Source organism: Dermacentor silvarum, chromosome 7 (genome assembly GCF_013339745.2).
Source record: "Dermacentor silvarum isolate Dsil-2018 chromosome 7, BIME_Dsil_1.4, whole genome shotgun sequence".
Lineage (NCBI taxonomy): Eukaryota > Metazoa > Arthropoda > Arachnida > Ixodida > Ixodidae > Dermacentor > Dermacentor silvarum.
Genome location: NC_051160.1, coordinates 72,987,247 through 73,000,455, shown reverse-complemented (window position 1 = coordinate 73,000,455; position 13,209 = coordinate 72,987,247). Strand labels below are relative to the sequence as shown.

The following is a 13,209-nucleotide window of genomic DNA, read 5'->3' as shown; positions in this document are numbered from 1 at the left end:
TCGGCAAATTGCCTGATTGTTGATCTAATGCAGGTGGGAAGGTCATTAACATAAATTAGAAACAATAAGGGTCCCAGGACGGAGCCTTGCGGTACACCGGATGTGACAGAGCAATTGCGGGAGTTATTACCGTTAGCAGATAAATGCTGGGTTCTGTTAGATAAGAAGCATTCAATCCACTGCAATAAATTTGAGTAATTATTTAGCATGCTTCGTTTTAGTAAGATTAGAAGATTAGATTAGAAGATTAGAATAGATCTGGATTAATGCGACTGAGATCCCATATCGCCAATGCATACTCAATTTCGAGCGTGCTAGAGTCTTGTGTTTCGAGCGTGCTAGAGTCTGGTGGTTCTTTGTAAAAGTTGCGCCGTAATTACCCGAGCATGTGATTAGCATTGTTAATGGCGTACTCTATATCAATGTTCCAATTTAAGTTATTTTAATGAGTACACAAGAAATTTATATGATATGAGGAAATCTAAGGGAATGTTGTTAAAATAGTAAGCGCCAGGATTATAGTTAGATCTTGATATGGGCATTATTTTACATGTGTTATCAACAAAATACTTATGTACAGTTTGCATGAAATCAATAACTAGGCTTGCCCTCAACCGTAAAAGATAGCTAGAAAACGCAAGTTCAAACAACCACGACCATAGGAGATGGCTAGAAAACGCAAATTCACACTTCTCAAACATGACGAATTAATAAAAGCAATTTAAATTTCTCATCAAATTGCAGATGACAAACCTGAGCACAGTGTGTTCCAAAAAGTTTTTGAACATTCAGTCAATCAACAGTGGACGAGCAAGCGCAGCCTCAGCGTGGAACTTGTCTTGATCAGGTCCCTCACAGAGAGAGCGATCGAGGTTGTGAAGACGCAATCACAATCTCGTTCTCTCTATGAGGGCCGGTGACGAAGACAACTCCCCACGCTGAGGCTGCCCTTGCTCGTTCACTGTTGATTGGCTGCACAAATATATTTGCTTGTTGAAGCGTCGCTCCAGGCTGAGGCTTCCCTTGCTCGCCTCTATTACTCAATTGAAGTCTTCATCTCCTTGCAACCTCTTTGCCTGTTTTGAATACACAAACCGAGATGTTTTTTATAACTCTTGTTTCCATAACGTTCCTCGCTTTCCTACGAGAACTCCACTTGTGTCAAAGCCGTTACTGTCTCACCTGAACGCTAAATCTGCCGCAGAAATGTCAAGAGTGAACAATATGTGATGTAAAATTCAGCATAATTTTTTTTCTCCTATACTAGGTGCCTCTCGCCAATGTGCTATGAAAACAATGGACATTGCAGCTCGAGCTTATGTAGTAAGTCTTTGCCAAACACTTCTTATATTTCTTTTTTTATTATTCTAGCTGAAATCTTCGAATGCAGACAATATACGTGTAGTATGAAACACGTCAAGCAGCCCTGTACGCAATACAAGTACGAGGGTAGCCCATCATAAATATCGTGGTCTGAATCTTTAGCGGCACGCTGAACACGATTAGAACAGTTCGTTTGGTTTCAGCTTTCAATTCCATTAAATTTATGATTACCTGTGTTTCTGTATGTTGTAAACTGAGTGACTCACAGCATCAAGTCCACCTGACATGCATGAAAATTGTGGGCATGTACTGTTTCATTCACCATTGACAATAAACAACGTAAGCTTACTTGTTTGAAGCGGTGTTTTTTTTTTGCTAGTTCAGGCCTCTCGGTGACCTGGCGATATAATAAAGATATCTTTACTCATGTTAGAGTACCGTACACACGATTACTGCCCCTAAAGCGGTAACAGAACGCATAAAACCAGCGATCGAGCAGCGCGACTAGCCCCACCAGTCCCTACCTGTAGCGGCCATATTACGGCTACGTAATGATGATGATAGTAGTTTTGATTTTGCCAGCGCCATCTCTTGGTCACATACTTTAGTTCATGACGTCACTGCTACTCTTAATTTCGTTGCACTGTAGAAGGTACAGGTTTCCTTCTCTACGTTTACGTAGGTGTTCTGTGGTACGTGCACAGGAAGCGTACAAACTTTGTTAATGATAGTTAATCACAGGAGAAAAAATAAATTACTTCTGGGAATGGGGTCTCTTATCTTCCGTCATCAATTCACGCAAAACGACGGTCTAAAGTACTAGGTAGCCTGCTCCATGTTCATCTGAAAAGGAGCGCGGTCAATGTCATTCCTAAGGGTGAGGTGCAGCTAGAATGTCACCTGTGGAGATGAATACACGATGCATCTGCAATTGCGTCAAAAGCACTCTGTTCACGTGCTGATTATTTATGACGCCGTCTTGGTTCGAAGAGCGATCGGATAATGCAGGGACCGGGCGCGTTAAAAGAAGATCTCAGGGGAAGCTATGTATCTATTAAGCATGACAAGATAGTCCTTAATATTTCTTTCAGGAGGTTGGCGACATTCCTATTCGCAGCCTATTTATGTCAACAATTGTCACAGAATTTATTGCGAATGTAAATGCTGGACCACACGAAACCACTTGCGCTCATAGGTTATATTTTAACGATTATAACGTCATAAACAATTGCGCAATAGCCGCCATTTGAAGGTCACTCATAGCGTGCTGCTGAAGGCACGAGGGAAATAAGTGGCAATCGTGATGCGATAAATTCATCCAGGGTTGTCGTGTGCACAGTGAATCAGCAGGAAATGGTTAACATAGAATAAAGATGGTACTGAGCGACCGCGCGAAGTGCTAATCCTGGTGCACGTGCATTTGTTGGAGGCCGGAAACACGGGCTCTTATTTTCAGGTTTTCATTGCCCTGATTTTTGGCGCCACATCGCCCCTTTATTCTGCCGCGAAGTCTGTAGCAGGAAGTTGTCAAGTACACGAGCAATCGCAATTCAACGAAAGCCTCTCCAGTGCCATGCGCATGGCAAACACCTGTGGTGAGTGTTGCTAGAGGGGATATCCTGTGCTACCAGCAGAAGGCTACCAATTTCCATGAGATGCAGCACGGAGCGAGCTTTTGAAGCGAAGGACTATCTGGAGCTCACTTCTGTTGGTGAGTAGTTGTGATGCTGATGTCTTTTATGTCTTTTATGCATTGAGCACGACGTTAGGCCTATATTCCGGCTTTTGGGTTATGCTTTTACGCGGGGCATAGCTTATGGTTAATGCCTTCAAGCAGTCCATTCTGTTTTTTTTTTTCTTTTTTAGTCCTTCCTTTGTCCCTGTCGGACCTTCAAGAGACAGGTAAGTTAAAATGCTGTGTAATGTAGGTAAAGCGGTATCATCTGCTTAATTCCAGTTTAATTCAAGGGAGTCAGTCATTTACGAGAGACGCAATGAATTAGAGTAACTTCAGAAAACCAGCGACAAAATTGAGACGCAAACAGGAAAGAAATAGGAGATATCACAACACTGTGGTGTCTGTTCACCACAGCATTGTGGTGTCTCTTCTTTCCTTCGTGTTTGCGTCTCAATTTTGTCGCTGGTTTTCTCAAGTTAACAGTACGAACGAACTGGTCCAGTAAGCAGAACTTCTACAAATTAAAAGAGTACACCGGAATCTCTGTCGTAGAATCAGCGAACGCCTGCTGTATAGCGAGAGAACCTTAATAGCTATGTTGTTAAAAAATCGGGAATCCGTCTTACGAATACCGACTGAAGTGTACACAGAAACGTACGCACAGTAGTAAACAGCGTCTTAAAAAAGTTTGCGCAAGTCAACCCCCGCTCTTAGTAAAACGAAAATCACTCCCGGAGGAAGGCAAAACTTTTCAAGCATATTTGGTGCGCTGTTCAAAATCGATTTCTGTGGAGTTGTAATGATCAGGCTTCTCGCTAATTGAAACTGGCACATAAATGCACGCTTGAAGTAATTGCTATAAGAGAACAAAAAGTCAAATGGAATAAAATTGAAAGAATAGAATCAATTGATTTGCGAGACAGCAAATAAGCTAGGAATATGTGGGCTATTTTCGAGTCACAAGGAATGATCAACATTGAACAAATTGCGCAGAGAGCGCAGTCGTATAAAGCATTAGCTTTATATAAAGAAACTGCATTAGTACGAGCTACATTGTGCTCGGCATCTTAAAGGGTAAGCTTATGAGTTACTCACATGACGTGCAAGAAATTATTCAAGTACTGCCAGACTTGTTTATCATTTGTAGTTAGGTGCTAGTATATTAAAGCTTCCGCTATAAGTACACGCACAACGATTTGGAACTGAATTTTCGCACAGCTTTACCTGAGCTCCTTTATGACGCCATGCTATATTTGTAAACTGCATTGAAAAAACACAAATATTTATTATGCGTCGTAATAAGAGCGACCTGCACTCGGTGGTGGCGGACGTGGTAAAGGTAATATCCCGAGAATGGCACGTGATCGTAGAGTCGCGCACTAGTTTTTCGCGAGAGAATACATAACGCAGCTTCGCTGCTCTTTGATAAATGACATAGACAGGTTGTGTAGGCCACCTCAGATATTTATTTTCACGTTGAAAATGACGCGATGGCAATGACAAACTACTCATGAAGAACGAGAAGTAGAAAGTCAAACGAGGGGCCTGAATTTTCTTAGTCACAACCATATGAAGCCAATAGATACGGTAGGATGAGAAAGATGGTAGAATGAACACCCCGGAAATGTGTTGGTCCCGGGTTCTATTCTTCATCTGCAAAACTTTATTCGTGAGAAATGCATGTTGGGTTTTCATAGTAGCTTTGTTCTACAGGCGGTCTGAAGACAATTTTCATTTTTCGAACCTTCTTTCACCTTGCGGGTTCCCGCAGAACTGATTTGCCTCTACGTCTTTGACATATTTTGAAGTACAGCTGCTCGCTGATATATTTCACGATGTCTACTGATGGCATACACCACCAGGTCGTGTTTTTCTTCATGTATGTTGATCTTATTAAACATCACTTGTTACACAGTGCTCATCCTGCGCTCCTCTTTTCGTGTTACCGTAGCTTGATGTGATTATTTAAATGTAATTGCGGCTACCGTGATCAGAAACTTATCATTGCTGTGTGGCCATTGCGGTGTGACTGTGTGCACCTCGCCCTTTACTTTCATGGTGAACAAAGTTTCTGAAGGGAGCCAACACGTCCTAAGGCAACGTTTTCCTCAATCGGTCCCGTATCCATAAGTATAACTGTTGCTGTAGCCAACATGTTTATTACTGCTGCCAGACGTAGCGCTTATAGAAGTAATTAAATTTCCGTTCATTTAGTGCAACGCAGTGGAAGCAAACATAATTTCCGTAATTGGCTGTGCCTCTGTGACCTTCACTGCCCCCAAGAAACTTTGTTGGCCGATATCCTTCATTTGCTATGCTCGGTCACATTGTTAAATCGTAGTTACTTTACGCAGATGTGATTAATCTTTGGCTTGTGCTTTCACCTATATCCTGTAAACAATACTGACATGGGTCATTAAGCTTTATTATTATGACGGTATTTCAGGATACTGTAGAGTATAGGACGATCAACGATAACAGAAGGCAGCGCTCAGTTCGTCCTCCCCCGTCTTTAAAAGAATGGTAAGGAAATGAACAACTGCAAAAGTACTTAGCAATACACTAATATCGGCCGCTGTAAGGATTCATCACATTACGCTCAACTGCGCTAACAATACACCGTATGGAATAACTACATGAAAGCACGAACAGCTAATAGCAAAACTTCACACCCTTAGCTGTTTGTAGTGCCCAGGTGCATCAGAAAGGGGTAAATAGGCCACGTCCAAATCCAACGCTCATTAACCACATCCTCTGCGTCGCAGAAACAGATCTTGAAGGCAATGCTTTTGCCGGCTGTATGCACCGGAAGCAATTGCAGAGCTGGAAACACGTCATACCTGCCATATTTTGGGCACCGTTAATATAATGGCAACAAAACAACAGTACATGCTTGGTCATCCTGCATGATATCGTGGTGGAAGAATATCTGGCGGGTTCAAAACACGAGTTCTCCAGTAAGAGTTTTTTCAGCGCTAACAATGGTCCTTCAAGGCCAGTCTACGTTTCACTGAAAAGCGAGTTTAGGTTTTCTTTAGGTTATCGTATTCTTTATGTACTTGCCAGTGCTGTTGCCTGCTTTATATGCCTGAAAAATGAGGCGGTGCATCATAGAGGCAAGGAGTGCAGACGAACACGCTTAAAATGGTCACATTTTTACAAAAGTCGCCTTCTGAACAAATCTTTAAGCAAGCTGCTTTTGGAAATTTGCCTGCAGCTGTAATATAATACAGTCTTTCATGAAATATTTCCGTACATACATATACTTTTGCCCCCACTGAAACTTACGCCATCCCTGCTACACGCCGTGATGCAGCGTTCTTCCGCAGTTATATACGGGCGTCTGGAAAAGTGGTCGCCCTTCGACGCACGTGTAGTGAGAATAGTCGTATACAATTAACAACCTATTACGACGGCACTTGTGAACGTTCTCCTTGTTAACGCTTCAGTGTCACTACCGATATGCATCTATGTCTTCAAAAAAATGCAATACGGGTGAGAAATTTGCTAGAAACGCGAACTTTACAGAATGCCTGGCAATGCACTGTAACGAGTGCATGTGAATAAAAAAATGCAACAAATTGGGTATCTTCAACGTAAGCGGTATCTGTAAGAAGTGCGAGTACCTAATTCTACTTTTTTCTGCACCTTCAGGTTCCTGCAAGAAACTATAAGCAGGATAAAGCATGACGACGCAGCTGTATCAGGAAATTGATGGCTTCTGCACTCCAAATGCGTTTCGAGAGGAAAACTTTCGCTCTGCGATGCAATACAGGGCGCGCGAAGGAGACATCTTCATCGTTACCTACCCAAAGTGTGGGACCACATGGACCCAGTACATCCTGTGCAACATCATGACTCGCGGAAGTCCACCTTCGAATATAGACGACTACGACCTCATGACTCCTTTCCTCGACGCCAGGGGAGCCGAAGCTGTGCAGAATCGATTTAAACAAGGTCCCATCGTGACCCACCTTCCAAGCGGTGTTCTTGAACCCGTACACGGGGCCAAGTACATTTACGTCGCCAGGAACCCGTACGACTGCGCCGTCTCGTACTACCATTTCCTCAAGGGGTTCAAACCGAACGCATTCCCAGACTTCGGCAACTTCCTGGCCATGTTTCAGTCTGGAAAGGTAAGCTGTTCACATGGTATTTTTATTTTTGTCCGAAAGCTTCCTCACCAAATTACCAGTAATATCAGTCTTCAACAGCACCATATACAATAGGGCCGAAAAAGTAGAACACGGGGCATGTGCAGTCTAACAAATGAGTTTATTGATTAAATTAAAACAGCTTATACAAACTACAACTGCCATTTTCTTTTTCTATGTAAATTTCCTGTTTCACGACATACCCTACCTTTGGGTCTGTAAGTGACATTTGTTTCTTACAAAATGAGAATGCACCAAAAATAGCGACAATCTGTGGGGACGTGTGTGTGCAATCTCTTGCAATGAAGCTTTATGCTCCCTTAGCTTCGTGTTTGTGCATCTTTTAGTCTGCCCACGTATATACCGCCACAAGGGGACGGCGCATCATGCACCACACCTTCCCTATACAAAGTCCTTGCACTACTGTATACGTTATTTAGATCAAAGAGCATAATTACACGTCTTGTCTCTGAAGACCTCCGTCAATGGTCTCTGTACAAACACAGGAATTAAATTTACTGTGCGTTGCAAACAGTGCAAGCAATCACTTATTTGTTTATATTATGAAGGCATGCAAAATTGCTCCAGGGTGAAACTGGCGGCTAGCACACTTAGTGAAAAGTCTATTCTTTTTGCTTATCTGACTTATTTATCTCCTTTCTGTCACTCCTGCAATCTGTTATAAGTTTTCATTCAGTTTGATATTTACCTGTATTCCACTCAGGTTCCATACGGCGATTACTTTGACCACCTGCTGTCCTGGTACGGCCATCGAGACGACGCGAACGTCCTGTTCGTAACGTACGAGGATCTCAAGACAGACAGCAGGACGCAGCTTCTCAGGATCGCTGATTTTCTTGGCAAAGACCACGGTGCAGCGCTACGCCAAGACGAAGCGTTACTCCGACGTGTTCTCGACGCCTGCCGCCTAGAGAAGATGAAGACGTTTATCAAGGACAACCCTGTGGACAGGTTTAAATCAGACCCGCCCAAAGTATGCGTAGCACGTGAGAAATGCGCGAACCCTGTTAACGATACCGCAATGATGACGATCCCAGCCATCGAAGGTCGCCTACTTTTCTACGAAAAGGCATTGTGGGAGACTGGAAGAACCACTTTACGAGTGAACAACTACAAAAAACCAAAGCCTGGATTGTGCGAAAGACGGCCGGTAGTGATGTCATGAACCTGTGGCATGACACGGGCCTTCCTTTGTAGTAATGTTGATGTATGCGTAGACATCCCTGCTGCATAACCTTCTACGTTTAATACATCAATTCAATCTTTGATTCAGAAATTGGAAGTACGCTGACGCACCTGGCGTCGCAACGTGTGACCTCCAATTATTCGATGAATTTCCTTGCTCCAGCGATGCTCTTATCTACGTTTGTGCCCCATTGAAATTTCGGTGTTCTTGCCTGGTCTTAGCACATAGAGCCGAGCTAGATTCCCGGGCCTCGTTTCACGTTATAATCATGCTCATGCAGCGACCGTTGACACAGCTTCTTCTATGGCGAACGTAGTAACTTCCGCACGAGAGCAAGAATTTATGCACAGTGCCGTGTCCCTAAATGACATATGGCTTAGAATGTTTAGTTTGTCAGCCGCTTGTTTCCTGGACGCCATGCTTCGTCGTTGTGCATACACCTAGAAATTAGGTGGGGGGGGGGGGGGGGGGAGAACACCCCACGCGCGTTCATACACTGGCCAGCCTTCTTTAGGTGACGTGACAAAGCACGAATGCATAGCAAAACGGCCACCCTCTGCCTCGAACTCAGTTGCTGGCCGAAATTCGACTGAATATACGCGTGTTGGTATTCATCTGTGCCTTTCTTATTTTTTTAATAATGGGTCTGACCATCATCCGATTCTACTTAGCATAGAGAATATCAGTCGAACCTGCGCAAAGACTAGAACGACTTACACTACAAACTGGGACCGTTTCCGCAAGTTGTACGTGGATGGCACGGGTTCCTTCCTGGACAGACTAAAAATAGCAAAGCAGAGGGCTACAAAGGCGACGCGCACGCGTTGGAAAGATCCTGCTCCGGACTTGCACATGCTGAACCTCATAGCTTCGAGGCTTAGGGCACAACAGCAAGCCAAACGTCACCCAAAAAATGTTGCATTTCGCATCATTCATAATCGTGCAAAGGCTGCAGCCCGAAGGTACGCGAAGGAGCTACGCCGTTCGCGATGGCATCGTACATGCAGTGGACTAAACCATCGTACTAATCCTTCTCGTTTATGGCACCTGGCATCTATGCTTGATCAACCCGCCCAAGCAAAACAGCCCGCGCGCAGCATTGCCCTCAAACAGGGACTATCAGAGCAAGATTTCGCCACTCAACTCGTTACCCAGTTTTTCCCTCTCGCCGTTCAAACTGCAACAGTCAACGGATCAACTGTGGAGGGCCAGCAGAATACCGATGCAACGCATATGCTTGATCATCCATTCACTATTGCCGAACTACGGTACGCACTCATGAAAGTGAATTGCAGAAGTTCACCTGGACCTGATGGTTTGACATATACGACTCTCCGCAATCTCCCAGATGAAGGAATGTCAGACCTCCTCGACCTTATTAATGAAGTATGGGAAACCGGAATTGTACCGGAAGGGTGGAAGGATTCCCTGGTCATTCCTATCCCCAAACCAGGCAAGCCAGCTACGATAGCAACGAACCTTCGCCCTATTTCCTTAACATCACATTTGGGCAAAGTCATGGAAAAAATGGTGGCCGAAAGACTTCACTGGTTCCTCGAAGTTGAACGAAAGCTCCATCACACACAAACAGGCTTCCGTGCTCGCTTGTCGGCGCAAGACAGCCTCCTTATGATACATGAAGATCTAACCTCTGAGCGCTTGCAAGGCCCTCGAATACTAGCCACTGTTGATATACATAAGGCGTTTGACAACGTAGGAGTAGATGCTATGTTGCAAGAAATGCACGCAGTAGGACTAGAAGGTCGCATAGTGACATACATCATGTCACTATTGACAAACCGCACTCTTCGAGTCAAGATAGGAGATCGATTCTCGCCGCTTCATTACATCACACATGGCCTTCCGCAAGGCTCAGTTTTGTCCCCTGTGCTGTTTAATATAGCCATGCACCGTCTCCCGTATCACCTCGCAAAGATAGACAGGTTGCATCACTCAATATACGCCGACGACATCACAGTATGGACCACGGGAGGGTCACTTGGTGAGCAGCAAGATGCCATCCAAGCAGCTCTAGATGCAATACAGTGTCATCTTTCGGCACTCAGACTCTCTCCTTCCCCGTCAAAATCACAGTATATTGTGCTTGGTCCAAAGAAGATGAGGGAAGAAGCAGTAGCCTTAATGAATGTGCCGCAAATACAAGGAAGCCCGATCGAAAAAGTAAAGGACCTCAGAATTCTTGGACTCACTATATCGGACACAGGAAACCACACGGCGTGGCTTCAGCAGACACTGAGCCGCTGCCGAGCAACACAAGGGCTCCTCCGAAGACTCACAAGTCGTAAGTGGGGCCTCAGAGAAGACACCCTGGTTATAATGACGAAAAATCTCATCACATCGAGAATTCTGTACGGCTTCCCTTACACACGAACCACGGTAACGATGCGTCGTCGCCTCGAAGCAGCTCATCGTCAAAGTATACGTATAGCGTATGGTTTGCCGAAGCATACCCCAACCCATGTGCTTTACTCAGAGGCACAAATTAACACACTTGAAGAACTAAGGGAGGACGCAAGATGTGCCCAGGTGCTGAGGCTAGCCGCTACGTCTTCAGGCCGAAGAATACTCGCCCAGGTCGGTCGGAAGCCACAAGCTCCTCTTCTCCCGACACCTTCGGCGCCGTGGCTGCCCGTGATGTCCGCCATTGTTCACCCCCTTCCAAGCAACGTGGGAGTAAATGAAATAAGTCGGAGGCGTTACCATCACCGCAGAGCCATCCTCAACGATAGTACAGCTCCATGCATTTACACAGATGCTGCTGTTTCACATAATCACGTCAGTACTGCCTGGACGAACAGCGACGGCAGCAACACAGCAACAACTACTCATAGCACACAATTAAGTACGACCGGTGCAGAACTACAAGCGATTCTAGAGGTTGCTCAGGCAGCCAGATATGGCCGCCTCAAGCATCACCGCCCTCTACACATTTACACGGATTCGCAAGACGCCATACGTGAACTTAACAAGATTGACGCACACCCACTGGCAACCGCCATCCACGAAGAAGCAACACTTCTGCGGCACAAGGGAACTGAGCTGCACATTTATTGGACACCGAGTCATATGGGCGCAGGAGGGAATGAGCGAGCGGACGCGCTCGCGCGGGGAGCATATTTACCCACCCCCTATTCTCCTTGCCCCGTTTCCGTCACAGCTCGATCGGCAGAAGATGTCGACGCTGTCGATGCTCACCTGCAGCTCCGACAGCATAGAAAGCTTGCTCTACAAGCGCTTCTGCCCGAAGGCCATGACCCCCTCCCTCCTGGGCTTCCACGCCGGGAACGCGTGGCACTCCGCCGTCTACGCACCGGCACGGCAGTCACGCCTGCGTTCAAAGCCCAATACATCGACAAGTCGCTTGACCCCACCTGCGGAACTTGCACCACGGGTGCGCCAGCCACAGCCCACCACTTGCTATGGACATGTCCTGGCCTGTCATCACTGCGAAGAATCTGCCTTGCTGGGCTGCAGAGCTCAGTCGCCACTCTCAATGACTGGATCCTTCCTAGAGGGACCCCTCAACACCGCAAAGCTATATATGACAGCTTGCTCACCTACCTTATAAGAAGCGAAACCATTAACTTAATCTAGGCACCTCACCGGAAAAACCACTGGGGTTGCCTTTTCATACAAGTACAATTTTCTATTTTTTTATGACTGAATAAACGTATTTCTCTCTCTCTCTCTTATTTTTTTAATGTGAAGCACTCTTAGGTGACTAACTCAAAAATTCTGTTCGTAGGTCTCTCGGGCCGTCCGTTAAGCGTAACACGATGCTCTCCATAAAGAAAATAAAACAAAAAATTTGAAGAAAAAACTTTAAAAAACGCTTGCGGTGTTAAATTTCGAACTCAGGAGCCGATTCTCAGAAGCCGAGTGTCTTACTCACTCGGCTAAACACCCACTTTTTCCAACATGCTATTTATTGCAATGTAGGATATGATGTATGTGTTAGAGTACGTGGCACACGGAACAGCCGACACAAACTCGAGACTCAGACAGGCGTTTATTAGCGTGCACCTGAGCCCAGAACGTCCAAGATGGCAGGCTAGTCCCTTCGAACGCGCTCACGCGCTCCCTGGCCCGATCCTTGTCCTCTTCTTTCTTGTAGGAAGAACGCGGGAAATTCAACACATTCCCGGCCGCGAAGTGCGGTCACGCCTGTAGTTCAAGCGGAAACAGTCTTTGGATGGCCCTTGTGACGAGGCCGTCTTGTCGCTTTATCTTGCAAGAGCGAACGTGTCCATCTTCTCCTGCGTAGACTTTAATCACCCTTGCATATTCCTCACTGATGACTTGTTGCTTTAGTTGCTCGACTGCATGCTCAAGCTCAAACTCTAACAGCTTGCTTCTGAGAAAACTTTTCTCCTCATTTTGGGCTGCCCTGCTCGTGGCTCCTGCTTGCACCTCCTGCTTCATGTTTTTCATCTTGGTAGAGAGCCTTTCGAGGGCAATGTCTGTCTGGCAGCGCTGCTCCCGAGCTGTGGCAAGCAAGCGCTCCAGACTGGTTGCGTAGGAGCGAGCCGTAGCTGTTTCGGTACGTGCCAGAGAAAGATCCTCCTCTAGGCGCCTCAAGTGCCCAGAAATCTGATTGTTGACAGTTTGTTCTTTGGCGAGCTGGTTCTGAAGCGATTCCACTTGCTCGACAAGCTTTGCGCGCATGTCTGAGCTCTTCTGAAGTTCCTCCTTCAGCCGACTTCTCTCGGCAGCGCTGGACTCGGCTGCTGATGCAGCTTCTGCTTCCAACTCTCTCACTCGACATGTGAGCCTCACGACATCACTCTCCTTGCTGTTTAGGTTGTCTTGCAGCTTGTCAATGTGTG

At 45.7% G+C, this 13,209-nt stretch overlaps 1 protein-coding gene across 2 annotated transcripts; it reads left to right on the top strand.

Moving 5' to 3' along the window:
- The first annotated feature begins 2,832 nt into the window (after positions 1-2,832).
- Positions 2,833-12,330, top strand: LOC119458959 (sulfotransferase ssu-1). 2 transcript variants are annotated; one of them, XM_037720815.2, is made up of 4 exons: positions 2,833-2,918; positions 6,656-7,137; positions 7,880-9,006; positions 12,092-12,330. In XM_037720815.2, the coding sequence occupies exons 2-3, from the start codon at positions 6,688-6,690 to the stop codon at positions 8,339-8,341; spliced, it is 912 nt and encodes a 303-aa protein (XP_037576743.1). In that variant the 5' UTR covers positions 2,833-2,918; positions 6,656-6,687; the 3' UTR covers positions 8,342-9,006; positions 12,092-12,330. The 2 variants fall into 2 exon arrangements, with proteins under 2 accessions (XP_037576743.1, XP_049526810.1); XM_049670853.1 differs by having other exon boundaries at positions 2,913-3,034.
- The last annotated feature ends 879 nt before the right edge of the window (positions 12,331-13,209 follow it).

Coding starts and splice junctions, on each gene's coding strand:
- LOC119458959 (XM_037720815.2), top strand. CDS start 6,688: ATGACGACGCAGCTGTATCAGGAAATTGATGGCTTCTGCACTCCAAAT. Junction 7,138..7,879: donor CCATGTTTCAGTCTGGAAAG/GTAAGCTGTTCA, acceptor TATTCCACTCAG/GTTCCATACGGCGATTACTT.